Source organism: Gallinula chloropus (genome assembly GCF_964237585.1).
Source record: "Gallinula chloropus genome assembly, chromosome: 2".
Taxonomy (NCBI): domain Eukaryota; kingdom Metazoa; phylum Chordata; class Aves; order Gruiformes; family Rallidae; genus Gallinula; species Gallinula chloropus.
Genome location: NC_140086.1, coordinates 110918325 through 110944097, shown reverse-complemented (window position 1 = coordinate 110944097; position 25773 = coordinate 110918325). Strand labels below are relative to the sequence as shown.

General features: G+C 41.0%; 1 protein-coding gene across 2 annotated transcripts in view; it reads left to right on the top strand.

The window, feature by feature from the left end:
- PDE1C (phosphodiesterase 1C) overlaps positions 1–25773 on the top strand; it is a gene marked incomplete at both ends in the record, with an annotated part of 325232 nt that overhangs the window by 123388 nt on the left and 176071 nt on the right. Inside the window, one exon of one of the 2 annotated variants that reach the window (XM_084280365.1) lies at positions 8994–9020. The exons of the other annotated variant lie outside the window; for it this stretch is intronic. Coding sequence (XP_084136491.1) covers positions 8994–9020 — 27 coding nt within the window. The remainder of the gene's footprint in view (positions 1–8993; positions 9021–25773) is intronic. 2 annotated transcript variants of the gene reach the window in all.

Genomic DNA, 25773 nt, shown 5'->3' with positions numbered 1-25773 from the left:
GGTCATATTCTTTTCAGAGGGTTAGATTTTCAGAAACAGATTCGTTTTACATTTTTCTTCAGCTAAATCTGCTCCAAAGGCAATGGTAGGGGGTTTTGTGGTGGTGGTTGTTGTATTTGTTTATGGTTTTGGTTGTTGGGATTTTTTACATGTGGAATGATGGAAAACTGAGTAGAGAGTCCAGATTTCAGTAATTGTAATGGTTCCGTACAAAATCTACATGAATGAAATAATGTTTTTAGAACATTTTCTGACTTCCACTTAAGATGCCAACATTTTGAAATCCCAGTCTGTTCTATTGCCCAGTATAGGGCAGGTCCACTGTAGAATTTGAGTTTGCCCTTCTTATTTGGCCTTACTGAAGATCTCATTTGGTGCTGAAGTTGGTGTGCTCCTCTGTCCCCATGGGTTTCCCAGGGGTCCCTGCAGATCCTTGTACCCCAGACTGTCTTACTCAAAGGCTTCATGTACACAGTGTTCAATTAAATAAACTTTGCTGCTTTTTCTTCTCATTTGGTATACAGGCCATTTCGTGGAAAGATAGACAACAGTTACCTTGCTTCTTCTGATAGCAGATGCTATTTATTGAAGGTTGAACAAGTCATGATTACCCTTTGTTTAAATGAAGCTAAACAAAATCATGACAATAATGGAATCATAGAATGCTTTGGGTTGGAAAGGATCTCAAAGATCATCTAGTTCCAACCCCCCTGCCATGGGCAGGAACAGCCTCGACTAGACCAGGTTGCCAAAAACCCCATCCAACCTGGACTTGAACACTTGCAGGGGTCATGCTTCCACAACCTCTCTTGATCCTGGATCGTCTTTCTTTGTGTCATTAGCAAATAAAATACCTTTAATACATCTCTTATGCTGCTGCTTGAGTAAAAGCATTATAGCTGAACGGGTTCCTATACAGCTCTCCTGCCCAAGGTCAAGAGGTGGCTGCATTTACACTACCCTTGGAAGATGAGATCAAGCTATCGATCCAGTTTGTGGTGCTAAGTAGGTCAACCCAGTTGTACCCTCATTCTCTGCAGGAGGAAATCTCCACAGTGACTCCCTTCTTACTACCACTTTTCCCATTTCCTCCTTCCCACGCTTGAATCCCTGCTTTTCTGGAGAACTAGTGCCCAGCGCTCTACGTATGTGAACAATGAAAGAATTTGGACTGCAATTTAAGGTCATCAGCTCTCACAAGACCGCATAGTATGGTGTTGACATCAGTCTGCTCAGATCATCTCTGTACACCTGTCTGTAACACCTCCAGGCTCTCTCCACTCGTTACTAAATGGCTAGAGAAGGGATTGCAGCTACCTTGAGCTGTACTGCAGAAGAAATTCCATACTGCCTGTGCTATCACAGTGGCTTTTCTGTAAGGAGAGTTTAAACATGTTGCCTCTCCACCTGTGCTTCACGTGGACTTGTTAAACACATTAGATCCCAAATGACCGAGCAAAAAACTGATTGTTAAGCCACAGGTAAGAGCTCTGTCATGCCAAAGGGTTACAGCAAAGCAGAGGCAACACAGGAGACATCAACTGATTGTTCATATGTCCTAATAATTTCAATCTGTTTTGGAGATAAAGCTGTAAGTTTCTTTTCTGCCCGGTTGTTCAGAAAACTGAGTAGCTGGACTGGTGAAATCCAATGTCCAAGCTGGATCAGCTAAAATTTACCAAAATAACATTCTCCATGGGCAAAATCAGTGAGAATGTTTTCTGACCTTGCATTATTTTCGTATGTGATTTACTGATTGCGAGTGGCGCGCAGCCTTCATTGCCACTTCATAGCAGTACTTCTTGTTTCTAAGATATGAATGTTTTCCCCTCCTTTTTCGGCTGTCATGCCTCTCAACTCTCTTGTTTCTGTTTCTACTGAAATCGTTGTACCTGTTTCAAGTTGTGAGCATTTCTTGTCTTTGTATGCCTGTGCCACACATACCTATGCTTCAGAGGATGCAGACTCTTCTAAATCTACTTAAAATGAGACAAGTAACTGCCTCATCCTCTCATGATTTCACTATGTCCCTGCATTGTTCAGGGTCCAATTTAAAATGACTCCACTTGTTTTTTAAAAATCCCACATAAACCCTCCATCAAATTTCAAGTACCAGCTGAAATCTTTTCTTCTTTCCCCACCCACCTCTTAGCACTTCTTTTCCTATGCTGTCACCAGTCTCTGTGATTGCATTGTTTTTGACTTAGCATGGTATTCTGGTAAACAGTCCATGTGGAAGAAAAAGAACACAATTCTTTTTTTCTTTTTTTTTCTTTATTGACTAGAGAGTAAGTAAAGCAAGAAAGCTGGGCTTCCTGTTTCAATTAAGGAATTAAAACCCCAGCAGGAGTTGATGGCATCATACCCTTTGAAGTCTGGCCATCTCAATATATTTCTGAGTTCTGGTCAGAGCTCCCACGAGATCCTGAGCTTTGACAGATGCTGGCCTGTAGTCTATGCTGTGAGATTGGGCTTCTGTGAATCGATTTATACATGGTTATTAATATAAGCTTTGGTAACGTAATGTAAATGCATAACTAATCCTGTGATGATGACGATTAATTGGTAATGCACTGCATGATTCAGAATATTGAGCTGCTGGGAGAGAAGATTTTAAATTTATTTATGTGATCCCATCAGTGAGAAAATCTAGCTTGATCTGAGCCCCCATCCTCTCCCTGGGAGCAATGCACAAGGGGACGGTGCCTACCCCCAGTTGTTAAGCCACTGTGATACGGTCAGAGAGGACACCTGGGCCTGGGATCTGGGGGATGCTCTTAATCCTCCTGCCTAGACATGACTGTCAAGAGGAAATCTTGGGGATTCTGGACCTATGAGTTTGGAGGGATTTGGGGAGAAAAGCAATGGACGTGAACTGTGGTCAGCTCTTGCAGAAAAAGGAACGGGAGGGATATCATTCATTCAAACCATAGAGTCACTGTTGGGTAACAAAAGAGAAGGAAGAATCTTCCAGATTTGACTTACAGGATTGATTTTTTTTTTTTTTTTTTTGGCAGATTTCATTGCTTATCTCACTATTGGCTTGCTAAACTAAAAAAAAAATAGCCTTTGTGTAGTGTTACCTTAATATCTAAGCTAATGGCAGTAGCCCAGCTCTGGCAGGAAAGAAAAGATATGTGAGAACGTGTGTGTTACAGGTTGGATGTTTCATTGTGGTACGGTGTTTTTTTCTTTCTGTGCTTCCAAATAAGCTGGTGAGAGGAGCTCTGCAGGGAAGCAGGGATGAATAGCCCTCGCTTGCGTGAGCTGTGGATGTGGTGGGACTCCAGTACTGAAGGGCGGACATTGTTGGGTGCTTTTGTTAACAGATGATTAAGCTCCCCCTCACATCTTAAATGTGCTAATTATAAAGCTTCTAAATATAGAAGAGGAAAAGTCCCTCTTTCCCCTTGAGCCTATGAATAACTGATTTTAAATATTTGCTTGTGACAACTGTTTTCTTTAACAATTGTGGTCGGTTCCTCTGAAGAAGTACCTTTTGTAAAATGTTCCTCTTCAGGCAGGAGTTTCCTTTCACTGCATAGCTCTGGTCACGTTGACCAGTGTCACATAAGGATGTGTCAGGGAAGCTCTGGCAAGGCTGCATCGTTAATGTCCTGGTAGTTCCTTTTGTCTCTCTGCCTCTGCCATGGAGGTGGCAGTGTGAAACCCAGTGTCTTTGCTTAAAGCCACTGTCATCGTTAGTAGCCTAAGCCAAAAAAACCCGAACTTTGCACTGAAGCAGCTGATGCCCAAGGTTGCACTCGTCCCCGCCAGCCATGCTGCGAGGGTGCCGACCCATGGCATGGCACTGTGCACAAGGCAGCAGCGGGAGAATCTCTTTTTTTAACCACTTCAGCAGATTTACTTTTGCTAGTTTCTCAGCTCCCTAAAAAGTTGTTGCACTCTTTTTCCCGTAGAAGTGTGGATCCAGCCTGAAAGCAGATGCAGGTATTTCCGTACGTCAGTTAGATCCAGGCTTGTACATTGTCAGCTGGTGGTACCAAGGGAAGAGCACAGGCCACCGAGTTTCAAGGATGTCAGATCTATCTGGCTTGCTAAACTGTGTGTGCCCTTCAAACCTATTGCAATGGCCAAGCAAAACAACCCGTGTTAGATTAAGACACTATGACTGCCGGTTTTTGAGCTTCAGCTCAAAAATTGAGTTGCTTGACCATCTCATCCAGCTAAGGACATGCTTCACCACACTGAAGTTACAAGTCTGCAGAGAGACCTTAGCAAGGGCAGATACAGACCTTAGTTTCCAGTAGAATGTTTGTAAAGAGCATGATGCTCATTAACTTTCATATTTTAGCATAAATTTCCAGGGATGAAGTTGGGCAAAGATTCTCCTGTTACTTCTGCAGCACCCACAGTTTTACTCCACATACTAAAAAGATGCCATTAATACCAAATAATACCCTGTGAAATAACACCATTTTAACCAAGCCACTATTATGAGTAAAAAAAATCTAGGTGGTTTAGGTAATTCTTCAGAGGCTGCGTAGGAGTGAAAAAGCGATTCATTTAGCTAGTTGATATTCTGAGTTGTATGATTATGGGGCAAAAACAGAGCGATTGGCAGAGTTACTTGATTATCCCAACCCCTCCACGCTCACTCCTCTCTGTACCTACTCAGTTGCATTAACTCATCTCAGAAGTATAAGACCTGACAACATTCTTACCAGATTCCGACACAGGTTTTGTAAGTTTCTGCTAAATTTTCTTCATCTTTAGGTTTTTAGATGCAGGGGAAGGGTGGGAGCTTTTTTTAGTAACTCAAAAGTAGTGTTATTTGGGCTCCATTTATACCCACTTGTCATAAATTGATGTGTAAAACCCCATATCCCTAAAGCCACAACCCTGAAGAGATAACAAACTAGTGAAAAAGGGTCTGAAGGGGAAACAGAGGAAGAAAGTGGATTGCCTGAGGGGGCACTGAAATTAAATGAGAAGAGGTAGAAGCAAACCCTGGGAACAGGAATTTGTCCTTAAAGAAACCAATGGGTATCAAAGAACAGACAGAAACATTGACCATCTACATTTTTCAGTGGGAGCTTAACTGTAGCTATCTCCATCTTGTTGCTTGTTAAATACCTTCAAAAGTCTGTCCTAATTTTATGGTGTGCAGTGTTGTTCCTCTGGCCACACCAAGGATTCATTTATCCTCTGAAGAGCGGGTACTGAAATGGTGGGCTCAACTCTTGTTGACTTCATCTCATCTGAGTCAGAAATTCCATCCTACCCACCGCTTTGTTGAGTTTTGATTGTTAGAAAATGCCTATTTTTAAAACTCTTACTGGGTTGATTTTGATGAGGTTCCAGCAGCTGCCTTGTACCAGGACTGACTCACTTCATACTACACTCGTGCAGGTGTAACTTAATTGCTTTAAGTGAAGTGAAGGCATTTCTAGTTTACGCTAGTAACACAGGACTTACCTAGCGTGAGTCACCTGCTAATGCTCTTCAGCAGCAAAGAAATATAAATCTACCTTGTTCTGATTTATTTTTTTTTAAATGTAAGCTAAATGGGAGCACCTGCCCTACAAAGATGGGTAGACAATGGCAGGACAAGGGGGAATGGACTAAAGCTAAAGGAGGGAAGGTTTAGGTTGGATATTAGGGGGAAGTTTTTTACAGAAAGAGTGGTGAGGTGCTGGAACAGGCTGCCCAGAGAAGTAGTGGATGCCCCGTCCCTGGAAGTGTTCAAGGCCAGGTTGGATGGGGCCCTGGGCAACCTTGTGTAGATCCAGGCCTGAGGTTGGTGGCCCTGCCTGTGGGTTCTATGATCCTTGGGGTCTCTTCCAACCATGCCATTCTATGTTTCTAAACCTATGAATAACACATTCCACAGCAGGTAACAGGAGTGGACTGGAAGTGGCAGTTCTTCTGGCACAGCATGTGCACAGAGGAAAAAGAAACTCAACTTAGATTTGGTAATAGCAGTTAAGCTTTCCAGGCATGAGCACAGGACAGCCCACAGGCATGGGAAGACGTAATGCCACCCCTTTTAGGTCTCTCATTCTTTCCTTCCTGGGAAAGAGGCATAGCTTGGGTTTGTTCAGAAAAATCTGGTGTCCCTTGAGCTTGATTGGAAGATGTGTTTGTTCCTGGGTTTATCCCAGAGCATCTGCTAAAGGCAATCTATGCAGCTAGTTTCTCTCTCCCTAGAGATGAAGCAGGATAGCTTGCCCCCGCTGCTTATTTGTCTTTAAAATAAGCAGCCAAAGAAAGAAACCTCCACAACCCTCAACAAAACCCAACTAAACTCAAATCACACATTTCCTTCCCCCGCCCCAATTCCCTCTTCTTAATTCACAGATGGCTGCTGATAACAGCCAACCACTGGTGCTGGCTGAGGTATTAAAAGAGGCACCTTCTAATTTCCTTGTTTGTAGTGACAGCATTTAACGGAAGGCAGGTGTAAGAAGTGGTTTATGAGCAAAGATCAGGTAGATGTTGCTGTTGTGTTTCTAAAACCAAGCCAGAGGCTATATTTGGAAACAGTTTTAAGTTATCAACATCTTTTTTCTAATGCTGGTGGGTAGCATTCTTCGACCTTGTTTTTGAAATGCTCAAAGTTCAGGCGTACAAGAATTTATTTGCTGGATTTCAGAATCTGCTAGTGGTGTTCCTTTTAAATCAAGTGCAGGCAGTAGTGATGCAGAATCTATAAAAAAGGATTCCTTTAATTATATTCTTTTCAGCTGTAACATGCAAATTCAGTGTCTGTAAATGCAGTTGCTAACTTGGCACGTGTAAACCTTGACTGTAATTGGACTTCAGGTGTGGAAACAATAATTCAAAATCTATAAATGAATTTTAAAGGTCCTATGACTAGACAAATGCTTTCTTTTCCTCGTACTGCCATCTGTGATAGTAGTGGTTTTCTAATGCAGTAAAATTATTCTTGAATAAAAGGAGCGTTAAAAGTGTAACTGATCAGAAAAGTGATGTTATTACTCATGCAAAAAGCAACTTAAGGCTGGGCCACCTCTTTAAAATATACAAGGAAATTTCAGCTACTCAGGGTGTAATGATTGGTATCTTTGGTCATAAGCGGTTGTCTTCAGTGGAAGAGAAACACTTCATAAAATGATATGGAAGTCACTAACCAATAAAGGAAAAATCAGCTCTGATAATGATGGAATGTGCCATTAAGACACTTTCAGGGGAAAGAAATACCTTGTAAATAACTTCATTTAAAAAAGTTATGTAGCAGGCATTTAAAATATCATATTCCCAAGAAATCCAAATGTATTCAAAGTTTTATCAACCTGGATTGGAATGTCTGATCAGGTGGGAGTTTTTTAGTGTTTTCTTTTTTTCAAGGAAATTTAGTGAAGCCCTGATTTGTCAGAATACAAATTTCTGAATCTAAACTCATCATAATTAAACTTTTACTTTTCACCCTTCTGAAATTGAAATGACAGATTCCCGTAGAATCAGATGTGTCCAGCTGGGTTTCTGGTTGTGTGTATCAGCATCCTGATTGTCAGTAAGCTAGAATCTCGATACTGCCACGACTGTTTGCCTTTTTACTCCTTTGCATCTGTTCAAGTTTAAATAAGTAATTATTCACACAGCAAAGTGTAAATGAAATGCCCTTAAATAATTTGAAAGTAAATATTTAGGGTTTTTATGACTCTAACGTGGTCAGAATACAGAAATGGACACAAGCATTAGTATAATTTCTAAAGGTAATATTGGATGAAACATTTGACAGCCCAGAGATGATTATTCATGTTTGTTATGAAGTAGAAAATAGCGCTATAGCCCTTCTTTTTTCCCACCTTTTTTTTTTTTCTTATTTTTATAAAACATTGCCCCTTGTTTGCTTTTTATGGGCCTGACTTAGCCACAGCTTTCCAGGTGCAGTAGTATCAGAGATGAAAAAGCACAACTGGGTACTTACCACAGTACCCTCATTGTAACAGTATTACCTACACCTTCAAAAGGTGAGGATGTTGTGCCAGTGTATGGCTGAGCGATGGGGTGTTGATCTTGCATTCTTTATCTCAGTCCAGGCGTATGCTTCTTCCTGTCACAATGTTTTGAATATGGATATCATTAGTTTTACTTGGAAACACAACAGGAGAGCTGAGCTCAGGTGGGATCAGCGCCCCATTTTGCCAGGCAATGTGCAAAGAAAGCCATTGGAAAAGGTTGTTTTGAGATTGGGAGTTCACAGATGACATACAGTGCTGATACACCTCTACCTCAACCTGTGTAGCTGCGCAGGTAACCACGCAGCTGGGCACATGATTGTTATTGCCTTATTCTGAGTACTGGCAGCCTGTGCCATTGCCTGCTCTAGAAGACAAAATGCACCATGCTAAGAAGAGCAAGAGATTTACAACCTTTGCTGCAGTTGATGTGGTGTCAGGGTTGGGAAGGAGACGGGGTGCTGGCAGCACGCTTATCCGCTCTTTCCATTCCTATTCCTGGGATCAGTTCAGTCAGATCGCAAGGTACGTGCAACGAAGTGAAGTTCCGTGGTATGGTATCTGGGATTTGAAGGAGAAGAGTACTTGCTAGGATCTCAACTTTCCTTTTAGAGCAAGGCTGCTGTAAAACCGCTGGGGTTTGCCACTGAGTGACCGTGGCCAATGTGGTTGGATCCATCACTTCCCTACCATTCCACCTTAGAGGGTTCTCCGTAGTTAAGGCCACACTTATCTGCTGGATGGACACATAAAAGCTACTTTTAGTAGAAGTTTCTGTCACTTGGACTTTCTGTTAAGTCATTCAGTGTAGTAACTCATTCTTCCCTGGCTGCAGCAGAAAGGGTCTTACCAGAAAGGGTAAGAAGTGCATAAAGAACAAGATGCTTTTTTCTGCTGAGGTTAGAAGGGAGTGGCTGCATCAGGTTTGAGGCAATCTCATGGCAGTAGTGACTTCACTTAATTGCTCCTAATTTCTGACCCTCTCCTTTTCTTTTCCTCACCAGTGGAGCCTTCTTATCTCAGTTGTATTTTGTTCTTTTCCTGCAGGAGAAAATACAAGAAAACATCACAGAGGTAAGAGTAAATCGCAGAGGACTGGAAGGTATTTGTGAGTCTCCTGTCTCTTTTTGTTAGGGGGTTTGAAGGAGGATTTTCCTGTTACCAGATTAGTTTTGTTCACAAGGAATTGCGCTACTCATTGTTTTCCCATTTAAAGGTCCATCTTGTGCTGCTGCTGCTCCAAACCCCCTCTGCTGCCAGTGGTAGTCCTCCCCTCTGATGTTAGTGGTAGTTCTCCCTGAGTAAGGACAGAAATATTTATCTTTGAAGGTCAAACCCTATTAAATGTCACTCTGTTCCTTCTGCAAGATCTGCTGGTTCTAACCCCTATCACTTACTCATACTGTAATAAGAAAAAGGATTGTGGGCTTGTAGTGTTGCTAATGATCTGTGCCTTTGCAGGAGACTGCAGGAGAACGAGGATCCTGTTGGTTAACAGGCCCTGTTACCTGATCTAGTTATCCTGCTGCCTCCTTGCAGGAGGGACACCCAATGGGGGTCTTTGACAGATTTATTTTTCTTTCTTTGGAACCCTTGTGCTTGGTTGCTTCAGAGCACATGCTCTGCAGCACAAAGGCTTTTGGTGCTGAGCTGACTCCCCCTCCCCTGCATGTGGAGTATTAATTGGTGACTTAATCTCATGGCGTGCTGAGCATCTTTAGTTCATGTTGACTTTAACTGGATTTGAGACTCCTGCAGCATGCTTCCTAAAGACTAAACCCTGCAGCTCTACTGAATGTGCCCTTTAATGTTGTATGATGATGGAGGGAGCTGGCAGATAAGCCAACATGATGATGTGATGGGATAAGACATCACAGTCACCCCTCCTGTTTGCTTTCACCCTGTGCTGAAGATGATCGCTTCGATGCAGCATTGGCAGGACAGGCTACGTGTGTTCTCGTGTGTCACAGCCGCAAGAGACTCGAGTGGGGTGGCTTGAGTGGTGGGTTTGAGCTATGATGAGTGATGAGTTGGGTTTGAGCTATGGCTGCTCAGTGGTAAATACTGATTTGGAGATTTCTGTGCTGACTTGTGCAGGTGGGCATTGCATAGTGCGAGACACAAGAACAGGGAGAAGGTAAATATGCTCCCCATTGTTTTCCCAAGTATGGGGCTGACGCTGTAGTTATGTTTTTCTTCCCTTTGTCCTTGCTGCTGCAATGTTTGTTGATTATGAACATGTCTGTGGCCAGAGGTCTTGAGTTGTTGCAAGGGGATTTGTTCTGGTGCTGAGTGTGCTTTGTGTGTGTGTGTGTTTCTTGTGCTGTTCACGTTGTCCTGGGTACTGTGTCTTACTTGGGTGTGTTTTCTGCGCACAGAACCATGGCACCAGGGAGGTTTTGTGTTCAACATCTTTTCTGTACAGGAGACTTTCAGTAAGCCTCAAAAGAGGGATGAAGTATGTTGAAAGCTCCTACAAGCCCAATACACAGTTGGATCAATGGCATACCAAGAACTGAACATGTTGGTCTGTTTAAAATTATCATTACAGTGTTAAATTTTGTTCTCTGTGGGATTCTGAACTTTTTTTTTCCCCTCTGGCTGTTACCAGTGCCTGCTGCCTGACTGATGGTGCATATCCATTTGGCAGCTGGGCAGGCTGGCTTCATGGCCTGCTCATGTCTTAACAACTGGTATGAGCTCTGCAGGGGCAAGAGGCTACTCCAGGGACGGGCACACAAAAATTGCTCAGCAGTGACTCCTGGCAAGCTCGCTGGGTAGGTGCTGGCTGGAGGGATATATAGCGCAGCAGGATAGCTGCCGTGGCTGGGACCCATGCTTCACCAGCACCCAGGGCGATCGAGCTAGCTAATAAGCTTCTGAGTTGAGTTTGCCACCTGCTGTGTGATTAAGGTATGATGATGCTAAATGAGAAATTATACATACTGTCATCTGATGCAGAAGTGTAACATCCAGCAAAGGGAAACGGTAGGACAACAGTTTGTTTAAAGGCTTAAGCAGCATCTCTCTGAGTTGGTAATTCCAGCAATGAGCATAAACTGATAGTTTGGCTCAAGTTTCCACCTCTGTTTCTCACGTTCATCTGTTGTGAGGTTTTCTTTTTTCCTTTGTTACATTTTTCCAAAACTGTCTTAGTGGATCCTGCCTCCCAGGGCTCTGGGAGGTGACTGGCAGCTGAACTGCAACCATCTTTGGCTTCCGCTTGCATCTTCTTCCTGTTGTTTCTTTTTGGGGAGCCTTATCACATAAGAACACTGAGGTGAGAGTAAGCAGCACTGAGCTATGCAGGAGAAACACTGCTGTCTTCTGTGCCTTCCAGGGTAAAGAAGCAGCTTCCTCTGAGTGCAGACTTGTTGGGAAGGAAGAGAGGGTACGTGCAAGAAAACTTGAAGAGAAAGAGTTGGAGTAAAATCTGAGTCGTTCTAAAGCTGTAATTGGAAATGACAGACACTGACTCTTGCATTGATCATTCTGTTAACTGAGTTGACTCAAATGCTTTTGTAACAATAATATATTGATATAATTTTCCTCGTAAACTTGGAAGTCTCACAACTGTCTAGACAACCCTAATTTCATTAGTCCTAACGTAGTAATTGCATCTGAATCGCTGAACTGTGATGTAAATTAATCACAGTAATACCTGAAAAACAGGATATTTAATCAGAACTTGGGTCATCTATCATTCTCCCGTCTAGTTCTCCTTGGGTAAGTGATCAGTGAATAGCTTGTTACATAGTGACTGGAGAGGTGGTCAGCAAGAGGAAGAAGTAGACAGGAAGCCAAAACTCTCTTGAACATTCAAGTCCTGGGCTGGTTTTACTTTCTCTGGAGCACCTGGGACCTGTGTTGTGTTCGATTTGACTGCTGAGACCCCCAGTTACTCAGAAGAAAGCCAGCTGTGGGCTGCCTGTGTTTTCTTGGAAGATGATCAGCACCTTCAGGGCCTTGATTAAAAGAGAAGTGAGCTTTTCAAGTAGCCTTTGGCAATCTCCTCCTAAATTAGGTTCCTCTGCTTGGGTGACATTCAGCTAGTGCAGGCAGTTTTGCACTTCTAAGGACTCACTAAAGAATTTGTCAAATAAATAATCTCTGTTAGTTTACATGGCATACATTTTCCTCCATTATGATCCATAGTCATGGATTTTTATGCTGCCAGTAACACATAATTGCATGTGTTGCTGGTTTAGTTTGGCTGCGTGTTAGTTAATTGTACAGTTTAAATTTCTATTAGGAAGCAAATGCTTCTTTTACAGAGAATTCATTATAGCTAAAAGTAAAAAGAGTCCTGATATTTTATCTGGCCATTGTGTATGGATGGATCTCCTCCACCCCCGCCCCCCCAAGTACCTGTTAATGCTAAACATGAAGTATAAAGTAGAAAAGGTTATGTAAACAAAATGCCTTTGAAATATGGCTGTGACCCTGAAAGAAGTGTTCTAACGGGCCCTGCAAAATGCTAATGTGATTTCTTTAAGAAAAAAGATTGTACTCTAATTGAAAAAAGTTGGCATCTGATACAAACCACATGGCCAGAACATTAGCCTTTCCTAATTTTCCTGAGTATTTTGTTGTTTCTCTTCAAATGATCAGGCAGGAAACTCAGAAGCAGAGACCTTCTTTTCCATTATTTTCCCACACTTTCCTATTCTTTCTCATCTATTTCTGTGCTTCTGAATTCCAGTTTGCTCCAGCATTTAGTTAGTATACTTGAAGGAAAATGTGAATGTGTCCATGTTCTTCCTTAATAAAAAAAAAAAAAAAGTGTAGATCTTGTGTAGCACCAAAGACAAAACCTTATGTGCACAAATGATGTTACCTAGAAAGTCAGTAAAAAAGTGTATTTTTTTTCCCCAGCTTTAGCTGATAGTCATCTTCAGGGTTATTCATGATGATACCCCTTTAGATTAAGGTAACCCACTGACTCTCTTGGGTTATTTCAAAATGCAGGTAAACTTAGAGCCTTGTAAATATAATTCTAGGTAATCTTTATGCAAGAGCAGATCCTGTGAGGAAAACGCTGTGCTGGGATTAATTTAATCCTTTTTAGTCTGCCCTAACAGCACTAGAGATCTTCACTGGAATGAAGCATCAGTGCTCTCTCAAAGCCGGTTGCCTGAGAAAGGGCATTATACACGGGAGTAGTTGGGTTGTAGTTGCCACTGTCATTGTCAGACTAATGTGGACTGAAGGGGACCTCCCGAAGTTGTCTCTTCCAGCTCTTGGTGCTTGAGAACATCGCTATGGCCCTGACTAACTCTTGGCATTCATCAGCTTGCTTAATTTGACAATACACTGAGTCCTTAGTTCTGATACCATTTAATTTCCATGGCTTATCTATTGACCTTGCAAGGTTATCTTAATTGCAAATAATAAAAATGTCCCTAATTCCTTAAGCTGTGGAAGTAATTATAATACTGCTTAGCTCACTTTCTTTTTCTTTATGTATAGCACCCGAGCAACTCCAACAATATAGGATATGCATTAAAGGTTGATATCCTAATCAGCAGCATTCACACGCAATGCACGACTTGATGTGTCAAAACTCTTCCTAAGACATGGTCTTATGGGTGCCAAGACCTCTGTAACTTCTAGTAGTACATCTTGAAACTCTGCATTTCAGGGAAACTGACATGAAATTTTCAATTCAAGGCTGCTGGGCATTGTGCAAAAAGATCTGCTGAGTTACTTCTATAATACTACAAGCAGAGCTGCTTCTGTTAAATTTAATGAACACTTAATTTTCTTAAAAAAGGTATTGATTCGTTGAGTGCTGTGTATTCAGTGCACTGCAGAGTCATAGGTGCCTTAGGAAAAAAAACCAAAATGGTCTTCTAAGTAAAACAAATTAATGTGTATGTGAAGGGGACAAATTAAAGTGACATTGGCAACCTTAATTTGGTATTTCCTAGCTTTCTGGGTGCTTGACTTTGTAACCTGAGTGTTCTTCTAATGTAGTTTAAGCGCAGTCAGATACTGTAGCATTACACAGCTCTGAAAAAGAGGTTGTGGTTGAAGTTAACAAAGCTAAGTGGAGTTTATTCTTTAATTCACAAAGGAATCTTGTATTACTTGGCTATGTATAAGGAAACTTCATGTTGAGAGGAGAGGAGGAAACCCAAATCCTAGAAAATCCCAGCTTTTTCTCTTAACACTTTCTGTAAGAGGGAAACATTGGAAATGTTTTGTATACCCTCCTGCTTTCTTTCCTCCTGTTTCCACTCTGGTTTTGACAGGTGGAAGATGCAGTGAGACGGGACTCCATAAAGATACATATCTTTTATTTTTTTTCCCTCTCTGCTTTGGAAATCTTGCTCGGTTTTTCTAACCCAGAAGGAGAGGCCATTACTTAATATGATGGCTCTGGTAGAGGAAGGTATGAATTTTGGATTTCTGACATGACTGGTGGGATTTATCTTTATCCAGAGCAGGACAAAGTTCAAAATAATTATGATACATGATTAAATAATAACCAAATCTTTCTTACTGATAAATATTCCTATTTTACTAAATTTAATCTTATTTCATATCTTGTATAGTTCTGAACAATTATCAATAAATGCAAGTCCTTAATGATTAATAGCTATTAAAATAATGACTATATTGAACATAGCTTTTCAGCTGACTATTACTGGTTGAGCAGAATTTGTTCTTAAAATAGCACATCTTACTTGGTAAGGAATGGGCTCTGCCATATTTGAAGGTGGAAGAAGCAGCTTATGCTACTCAAATACCATGGCAACAAGTGTCCTTCCCTGTCAAAAGAGAGTTATGTTCAGGTTTCTCCTAAGTGTGTTCATGTTCAGGTGAAATTCAGCTGCAAATTTCTGTATTGTTTCTGCAGAACTGATAACATTCAGTTATCTGCTTTTGCATTCGTCATCTGTACGTGACAAATGAGACTGCTTTTCAAAACATGATCATGATATCATCTAGATTCAGATTTTACAGACACTGTTTGTATCAGTCTGTTAGAAGTTTTCTGTAGCCCCTAGATTTGCAAGATTCATTCCCTTTTGGCCAGAGTTAAGACTGTTGTAAAATGAAAATTATGTTCAAAAGATAAACGACTGTCAATCAGACATTCAAACCCAAATGACTTTGTGAAGTATAGATGCTTTATTTTTTTAAAATTCTTATTGCCTGACAAGTTTCCCTGATTCAGAACTTGGGGAGAGGGCAGAGCAGAAGTAGTCTCATGCCTTTGACTACTTTTCTAGGCTTTGTTATGAAGAGGTGTTTGGAAAAAAGCTGCTGGTGAACAGTTTTGTCACTAGCTATGCCCCTGGGTGATTAACTCTAAAGACAGGTGATCTAGATTTGATACTCTATGGCACTTCTCCTTCTGTCAAGTGGAACCAAACAAAATAGTGCATGTATGAATCTAGAAAGCTGCATGGAAAAGAATATACCCAGTCTCCTGACACTTTCCAGTTGGATTAGCTTGGCTTCTTTCAGTGATACCCAGAGCTCTTCACGCTGATTTATTTTTAGCTGAATTGAAGTGGCTTGCTTTTTTCTTTGAGGTTTTGCGGTTTTCATTCCGTGCAGGCATGGGATGTAGATCTGCTTGTGGGTCCACAGGTACCAGTAAGTGTTCATTTCCATTTTAGTTAATCTGAGATCCTTTGCTGAAGCATGTTCAGAGAATTAGATTAGGACTCAGTGAGGGGATGTAACTGGGAGTTGTTCTCCCATAATTTACGCATGATTTGTATAAGAAGGATAGTAAAACTCAATGAAGAATTCGGTTAAGCCCTATGTTACTGCCTATTAGACATGATCTTCCTGTAAAATGCTATTGATTTTTTTGATTGGTTGGTTGGGTTTTTTTGTTTTCTTTTGCCTCTGAGAACTGAATTACTTGGATTTGGTGCATGCAACCCAGTGAAACTTCCTTAGTGAATATGACATTAACTCTGATGGCCACATTGGTAGCATTAAGAGGGAGGAAGCTGAGGTGGTTGCTACTCATGCAATCCCTCTATGGATAATCAGACTGTTCATTTCCCGCATCTGGATGAAAACAATTTATACTGCTAGTAAGGAGTCTTCTTTTGCTGGAGTTTAATTTAACAGTTAGCAAAGGCAGAGGCTGCTCTATAAAAATTTTCTCTTTGTCTTATTTGCACTGCAATTTCTTCATAATCTCTCGGTGTTCACAGAAGATCTGCCTAAGTATCTGGAAAAAAATTTATTTCCTGAAAGTAAGTGTTAACATGAATGTTAACGCATCTATCTCCAGTCCTTCCTTCCCCAGCTGCCATTTCTCATTCCCCTGTTCCTCCTAATCCCTCTTGCTTAACTGCATGTGACTTTTTCTAATCCATAGTGTAAGGAAGACAAGGTGTCCCATTGGTCTTCCTCTGGCATGCACTATACATGCAGCAGAGTGTTGTGTGTTGAAAAGCTTTCCTTCCAAGGCAAAGCTCTAGAAACAACTGGGAAACTGTAACCTGTGGGATCTCACTGCCACTTGCTGCTCCTAGGCTGTATCACTCTACTCTTCAGCTGAGCTTCCAGAAGTTTGTGGGGAGTAAAACTCCGGATGGAAGAAAATGAAATAACTAAAACGGATATTTATTTTTAAAAAAACCCGGACAACTGAATGCTAAATAGTATCTGGTCAAACCAGTATTCCCAAGAGCTGCTAATGATCTGCCTCTTTTGAATCAGTGTATCAAGTGGTGGGTAGGTAGTCCATTGATTTTTTTCCTGTTGAACGTTTATAATGTATGAGCTATAGCAACTTATAGACAATTTTCAGTACACTGCATAATCACAAAAAGCTGGCCATTTAAATTACCTTAAGATGCAGTATTTCTATGACTAATTCAGAACTCTTATGTCCTAGCTGTGTCTCAAATTCAATTTGAATTGAGAATGAGTTGTTTTAATCCTTCTCTTTGTTTTAGCGGTCAGACCGAAGGACAACATTTTGAGGGGGGAGGTAAAGAGGAGAGAGGAGGAAAGAAAAAATAAAATTGCTAGGGACAAATATTATTTTGTCAGTTAATGTGGGAATGAGCTCATACTTGGGGACCTCCTCTGGGAGAGGGCAATGTAAGTCCTGTATAAGCTTCCAGCCTTAAAAGTCTCTCGCTTCCTAAATGTGTGTCTCCCTTGCAAATGATAAAGAGGGAATCCTAAGGCATTTTATTAAAATCTATCAAATGCAAGAGATGAGGTGTCCTTGCTGAGATAATTTGCCCCAGGAGAGAATCAGCTATCTCCTGGCAGTGTGACTTTTTTTCAAGAGAAATTTCTCACTTTTAACGTGGATTACACTGCAAGTCTTATCGAAACTGGGAAAGCTATAAACTCTCTTTCCTCACTGGCCCGTCAGAGCATCTTTCTGATTTCTACTGATTAAGCTCTGTGTTTGCTTTAGCACATTCTCAATAGGGTATTCAAGTGTTGTGAGTAATTTATTTTTTTTTTCTCCCCCTCATCAAATGCGTTTTGTTTGTCCTGTTGTCCTGTCTATTTTGAGATGATATCTTGGGGATGACATTTAATTTTAATTAGATGACAGGTGAAGAAGTACTCCAGATCTGTATGCCATATCGACATGGACACTGCACTGTCTCTGGGCCAAAGGATTTATCGTGTGTTTAGGTGATAACATCTATGAGAGTCTCTTGTGAAAGCATCGGCAGACCCTTGCTGAGTGCTATGCCATCTCCACAGGCACAGGGGATCACAGATAGTGATGTATTTTGACAGGCTGGCTTCCAAGTGTTAACACCAAAAATGGAAATTAAGCCTTAAGTAGAAGCAAAGGACTTGGGCTTCCATTAGTTTAAACAGGAGTTGCACATTAAGGTGCTTAATCCATGTTTCAATGAGCACCACCAGAGAGAAGATTAAGAAGCAATGCACTGTAGCTTTTGGCTGGTGTGTATCTTCTCCTCAGTTCTGTTCATCAGTGTATGATTTGGAAGAGATGCGGACCTTGTTACAGAATTCCATATGTACTTTTCCAGGCTTTGAAGTAATGTTATGCTCCAGTGTATAATGGTGTTAGACTGTCCCCATGCAGAACAACAATTGTTCTCCTGCTAGGGAATAGGTTCTCAGGTAGAAACATTCGGTTGTTATGTACTTACCTGCACATACCATGTTTCACAAGGACTTGGTGAAATATCTGAGGTATTTATATTGTGGATTTGATGTTTGACCGTACTCAGAGAGAGACTCGTGTGCCTGATTGCACAGATATATGAGTGGGTATGTGCACAATTGGTACGTTAGATGCATCCGGCTTTATGAGACCAAACCCAAGCTCTCGAGTAAAGCTTGGCACAGTAGCTTCCAAAGATGCATTGTAAATTTTTTTCCGCCTCGTTGCTTTTATGTTTCTTTTCACAGACAGATTTTGGTAACAATTACAGTATACATGTGCTTTGTTTTCCCACAAGATGTAAGAGCAGGACTTTGAACATTTGGGCCTCCAATGCCTGGTCAGGAAACCTCTTTGTTTTGGTGTGGGGTTTTTTGGGGTTTTTTTGTGGGTTTTTTTTTTCTTGAGTTCATGCTTTTTGCTGTAAAGCAGCTTATTCTTAATCTTCACCCTGATTCATAGAGTACTTAAACCCATGTTCCCCCTCACTTATCTGCAGCCTCTTCAGAGAGGAGAATTTCCTGAACATAATAAAGTGTCATAGTTAAATCAGAATTTCTGAGGTTATCACTCTTAATATGTACAAGTAACTTATTTTTGTGCTTCAGTGTAACACATTCAGATTTAGTGGGGCATGTCATTAAGGTTCATAGCTTCAGAACCTTTCTTGACTGATATTTACATAAAACATGTTTTCAGCTTATGTTTAATTATTTTCTTGATTAGGACCAGCTATTTTTAAAAGCGGGGGGGAATCCTGTTCTCTTAAGTTTATTGTCAGAAGCAGTGATTCATGCAATGTTTAAAGCACTCTCTGGCCTTGCTGATCAACAATACACAGTTATGCTAGGCTTGTAGACCATTGTCTCATAATGTTACTATTCAGACTTTGGGATGTTAATAGTAAAATAGTCAGGAGGGAAATTGTTCTTGTTTTTTCTTCCTGGGAAATCTCACAGCAACTAGTATTTTTTTAATAAAGAGTAAAATTTACAAAAGTGAGAGATACTGACAACGTTTCAAGCGAATCAGTTCTGTACAATCCATTTATTCTGACTTCTTTGTCTGCTGAAAGATGGTTTTAAATTCTAGGGGTGCTTTTTTCTCCCAGTCCTATCAAAATAGATACTACTATAACTGAATTACACATGGTAATTTCCCTATTGTAGATCTTTTCCAGATATCTAATAACATTTCAACAAATGCAGTACTTGATGATTACTTCTTTCCAGTTTTGTCATGTAGTCAAGACAGAAATGCTTATCGAGTATTCACTGCAGGAGCTGGTGGGATCCGTGCCCCAGAACAGCGTGGATTATTGGGAAATAAGTTATTGGCTTCAGGTGGTCTGGCTGAGCCTCTACAAAATGAAATGACGTGTTGATTCTCATGACAGGGCTAAAGGGGGAAGCAAGGTTGGAGGCGAAGCAACTGCTGCTGAGCTCTACTTGTGAAGTTCACGATTAAAGCACAGTGATAAAATGAAAACTTGGACTATGAATGCTAACTGTGTTGTATATGGATCAATAAGTAAGTTTGATCTCCTAGGCAGTCGAGTCAGAGTAGCCTTTTGCCAGCAGTAGATTTGCTTAGAAGAGAAAACCAAGACTGTGGTAAAAGTGTTGCTCACTCTTTGTTGCTGCTTTTTCTCTAGACTGGCTAAGCCATAGGAATGATTGTACTTCAGCTTTCTTACAGATTGCAGTTGTGAGTTTCTTTAATTTTTTTTTTTCTTCTTCTTCCCCTGGCAATACTGTGAATGTTTTCAGATTGGGATGACAAACGGTCCTTCTGGGATTTTCTGCACTAATAAACAATGGCGACAACAACTTGCTCTATTTCATGTTATAGCTTCAATTTTAGTGACTCATGAGGCACGAAGAACTTGAGTACTGATCTGTTTATTGACAGAGCTTAAAGACACCAAGGATTGAAGTGGCAGTAGGTGTCATTAATCAGCAACCTTGTTGCTATCTCAAGCAGTGCTGCGTTTTGATAGCTGTTTTAAAGAAAACTGTAAAAACTAGACTAGATTAATTCATCTCCGTGCCTGTTCTAAAGCATGCCAAATTGAGGGGCTGGAAGGGTGACAAGGACCACAGCTTCCAGAGGTGAGAGCTTTATCCCTGGAGCCTGAAGGGCTCAGAGAATGGCAGCACTGGAGATCATTCAGGGTCTATATATTGCACAACTGCAAGTGGTGAATATCAGTGTGGAGATACAAGGGTACATGGAATAGATTTATCTGTCTTGTTTTTAAAGTGAGATGGGGATTAGCTGGAGGCCCAACATTTCCAGCAGAGCATTCATGTGAAGAAGATGCTAAATGCCTGAAGGTTTGTTTTGTTTTGGTTTGGTTTTTTTTTTGACCAAACCTGAAGAAGTTTGGTGATGGCAGAAGAAACAGCTTCTCTCAAATTTCTCAGAACTTTCTGAATGACCATCCCCCCTCCATTTGATTTACTTCAGTTTCACTTCACCCATGTTCTCAGCTGGATAGTCTGAACTCTGGGAGTGTAGTGTCCCTGTTACTCTCTCTGTGAGACCCTGTGGACAGGCCAATGCTATGCTTTTTGTCAGTGTCCTTGAGAAACAGAGACACCAATGGCAATCAACATCAACTCTCACCTTTTTAATCTAGAAAGCAATGTTCAGCCTTTACTTATCAGTGCAGTCTTGATACTGTGCTCTCATCTGAATTCAGAACTGAAATATCCTGGAAGGAAAATGCCATTAATGCTGGATTTGCCTCATCATCCCTTGTCCAGTAACCTTCACTTGGAAGGAATTTAAAAAACAGATGTAAAGATATTTCTGAATTGCAGTTCTGTTATCCTTTAATGCTTCAGTTAATGCAAACCCATTGTGCAGTGGTTAGATATGGAGATGGCACTCCTGTCTCATGTGGTTTGGGGCCAATTCAGGACTGTTAAAATATCATAGAAGGTGGTACAGAATCCCACAGATGTTTGAAACCTCTGGGGAGTTTGTCACATCACTAGTAAAATCACCTTCCTCTGCCATGTGCAGTTGGAAAGTTGTGAGTTGCTTTTACTAATCCAGCGGTGGAAACATGGATCACTTTGAGAAACCTTGCACACTGTCTGCAGATCTGTGCATACAGAGGTTGTGGCTGCCAAAGCTGTAGGTATAAGAAAATTTCTTCAGTCCCTTCATCTGAAAGGAGGTGTTAGAATCATAGAATCACAGAATAGTTTGGGTTGGGAGGGACCTGAGAGATCATCTGGTTCCATTGCCCCATCTAGGAGCAAGGACACCTCCTACTAGACCAGTTTGCTTGAGACCTTGTCTATCCTGGCTTCTATTTTCAGGGAAGGACATCCACAGCTTCTCTGGACAACCTGTGCCAGTGCCTCTGCACCCTCAGAGTGAAAAATGTGTTTCTTAAATCTAGTCTAAATCTACCCTCTTCCAGTTTATAGCCATTAGCTCTCATCCTATTGTTACATGCCCCAGTAAAAAGTCCTTCCCCAGCTTTCCTTTAAGCCCCTTCAGGTACTGGAAGGCCTCTATAAGTTCCCCCCGGAGCCTTCTCTTCTCCAGGCTGAAAAACCCCAACCCTCTCCATCTGTCCTTGTAGGGGAGGTTCTCCAGCCCTCTGATCCTTTTTGTGGCCTTCCTCTAAACCCACTCACACAGCTCAATGTCCTCCTTATGTTGGGGGCCCCAGAGCTGGATGCAATATTCCAGGTGGGGTCTCACCAGAGCAGAGTAGAGGGGGAGCATCACCTCCCTTGATCTTCTTGCCACACTTCTCTTGATGCAGCCCAGGACACGGTTGGCCTTTTGGGCTTCAAGCGCACATTGCTGGCTCATGTTGAGTTTCTTCTCAACAGACACCCCCAAATCCTTCTCCTCAGGGCTGCTCTCAAACTATTCTATGTCTAGCCTGTATTTGTGGTATTTGTGGTTTGAAGTTGAGAGCGAAGCAGGAATAACATAAGCTAAACCACATTAAACTCTTTTGTTCTCTCACATAAGACTTTAATAGGGCTGTGATTAGCATCTGGATTGCCATGTATCGAGAGGATGTGGTACTTGGTGAATCAACAGCTGAAGAAAATGGGGGAAACAGGGTAAACAAAAACCTGACTGGCTTTTGCAGACATCTCTGCATATATGTAACTGCCTATTCTTAATTTGGAAAACTGTTTTGTTATTAGAAGAGCAGACATTACAACATTCACCTGCTTATTCTTCCAGCTGTTTGTTGAAAGGATGTAGTTAGGAAAACGTGTTTCTTCAAAGCATCATACACATGTGGATTCAGCAAAAGTTTTCAGTCTCAATTAGGAATGAGCTACTTGGGCATCAGGTTTTATGAGCTTATGGTGGGTTTGTCCCTGTGGAAGGATTTCAGCTTGAGGAACAGACATAGAACATTAAGAAAAGCATGGACTCAATAGGAAACAAAAAAATGTCATGTTTTTTGCTTTTTTTATTTAACTAAAATTATTCAAAATTAAGTTAGCTTAACTTTACTGTTAGGCGTTACTCTCCTATAAGAAACAAACAATCATTTTGAATAAGAAGGCACTTAAACAGCCATAACTATGTAATCCAGCTTATAATAAATCCAAGTTTCAGTTCAGCAGTGTTTCCACAGACAAGGAGCGTTTCCTGTGAATGAATTCCAGTTACTCGTGTTCTTCTGACATAGAGTTGGAGCTCAACACACTGCAAAGTGGAAAGTTTGTTATTTGATTAGAAAGATAGGTAGCACAGTTATGAGATGTTAGCTGTCTCACAGATCTAAAGAAGGATTTCTTCATCTGGAAGTGTGTTTTCTAGCTGTATCAGTTAAACTCCCACAGATTTAATCTCAAGAAGACGACTTCCTTGCTGACACACAGGCTTCCTATGTTGTTTCGCAAAATGATGCGTCTCTGCTTTCATGAGGGCAAGGGTCTTCTGTATGTCTTGTGTACCAGCCCACTGCAAATGCTTTGCATGCTAAGGGCACTTCAGATGTCCTGACATAGGTATGTTTAGGTGAATGATTGTCACCCTTCTCACTGTGTAACTTCAGGCTGAAATGCAGTTGCAGAGTGAGTTTTGCAGAACACCCAAACTTCTAGATGCTATACAGACATCTTAGGTCTGTGTCAGGACAAAGGTTTAAATGCTTTGTGGTTGCTGTGCTATCAAAACCATACATAATATTGGAAAAAGTAATAGTAAGAGGAAATGTGATCTGTGTATGAATACCTATTTGTAGGCAAAGAAGGGAAGAAATAAATGAGTGGACAGTGGTTGGGAAGCAGGGGAGGATCTATAGGGCTGTTCTGCTTGGTTGCATGATAGGAAAACCAGTCCAGGTTGCTGTCAAGGCTGCTAATTGGCTTATAGGGAATCAGTTTGATGACTTAAGTGATTTTTCCAAGCATATCATATCCCACAGGCAGTGCCAAGCTATGATGCCTAGTCTAGATAAGAAAAGGATGGATTTAATGTATCATATACCTTATCTTAGTGGGTGTGTTTAAAAGAGGACACTGATACAAGGAGTAACAGAATTCTTGGTCGTCTAACACATGGAGACTCAGTGTGCTGTCTCTGCTCCAATTATTTAAAATTTGTTAGCTAATACTCATTCTATTACATGAAAACCATTTTATCCCAAGTTGTATATAGCAATGTTGTCTCTTTTCAAGGCTCTTCCAAGCTAGTATGAGGAGACACTGGCACAAAATTTTCTGGTAAAGGCAACGAATTTTCATCTCCAAGAACACTTTTTAGGCAATTATAATGACCGCCACCTTCTCACAAAGTGAAAGAATGACCAAGCAAATAAATGAATGTTGATTAAATGCTATTCCAGGTAGGAGTGATTAATGTTTAAAAGTTGATGGTTTTGAAGTGGAGCTCTTAGGAGAACTGTACAGTAGATAATTGCTCAGGTCTAAACGCAGCTCCGTGACTGTGTTGATGCACGGAGATCACGCAGCACTTCCCTCTCACACCAAGCGTGTGTGCGATGAGAAAGCTTCCGGGGGATCATCTTCTCAGAAACATTTCAATTACACATTTACAGGCATCAGTGAAGCTAATCGTTGTGACTGAAGATACTGTAAAGCTGTTTTGCTTCTTGCCCTTTTGAGTAAGTTAGCTGTCTTCCTTCGTACTGTTTCTAAGCTATGCTAAAAGCATGCTTTTTAGGCAGCACACTGCCTGCTTTGTACTGTGTGGATACAGCTCGGCAACTACTCAAAACCTCCAATTAAAATTATCCTTGATGAGAAAAGGAAGAGACCCATGCAAAGACTGTCCCCTATGCAGCATTCTTCCCCTTGCTGTGAACTACTTACTCTTGCATGGGACTGCAGCACCTCATTCTGTCACTTACTAAGAACAGTGGTGCCATATTATTTTTTGCAGTACAGAGATAAAATAATCTCATTTTGGTAGGTCAGCTTGAATTGTCACTTCATGTTGCCGTTCCTCAGACGTTTGTTCGGTGTCTGTTTACTGCCTGTGTCTTATCAACACTTTCCAAGCTGTACTGTTTGGAAAACTTAGACTTGAAACTTTGCCAGTACTCCTGAACAGTTCCAGTATTATTACTTGTTACCTGCTTTTTAGCTTAATATATGTCACAGGACGCATGGAGAGTCTTTTAAGGATTCAGTATATGATGCCAGTTTACTATCCAAAGGATACAGACATAATAAAAGGGGAAAAACAACCAAGGGAACTAGGTAATAATTAGAGTGACTGTATAGGTCTTCAAAGTATCAAACAGTTCATCAACTTAGTGTGTCCTGAATGAAAATATGTAATTGTTTTTCAGTTAAACTGGTTCTGTTTTTCAAATAGGAATCTTATCGTACGGTGTGAATCATCGCAGAGAATAATAAGCTACAGACCTTGCAGAAGGGAAGTTATGTTTGCCCTTTCTGGAAAAAGACGTTTGCTGGGAAGCATTGCAGTTCAGGTAGCATGACCTTGCCTAAAAGTCGTATTTCCCCTTTCCTTTGTTCCATACGTCTCATGTTCTGGTCCTCCTGTTTGTGAGTGTGGGGATAATCAGCAGCAGGTTTGCAGGTCTCTGGGAACTTTTTCAGATGATCTGGGGTTCACTGTTACTGTTAGTTCAGAGTATCTCTGCACCTTAGCTAAATGATTTAGTAAATTCAGTAGGTCACTTTTTATCCCTATTGTAAGTTTATTTTGAAAAAATATATAATTAATCTTCTGTATATTCAATCAATTTTTAAAATCCTCTGTACCTGTTGCTAATCTAGAAAGATGTCATAAAAATTGGACTGCTGGATGTTTTCCACTTACTTGCCTATTATATCATAAATAAATGTTATGTAACAGAAGTAAATTACAGGGGAAATACTCTGTTGTTGGACACTACTCAGATTATGAAACAATGTTTATTTTACCTAAAATACAGAATCAATTCTGGGAACAGATGAAACTTTATACAAAAGCAAGGGCAGCTGACAGCATTCAGCTTGTTAAGGGTTACATCTTCTGTCTTGAAAACTACAACACATGCTGCTCTCTGGCCTATATGAAAGCATTCGGAGTTCAGACTTGACAGGGTGCTGGACTTGATGATCCCCAGAGGTCCATTCCAACCTCTGTTATTCTGGGATTCTGTGAGAGCCCAGCCTTCTAGGAAGCTGCCCACCCCAACAGCAGCTATCGTCACAT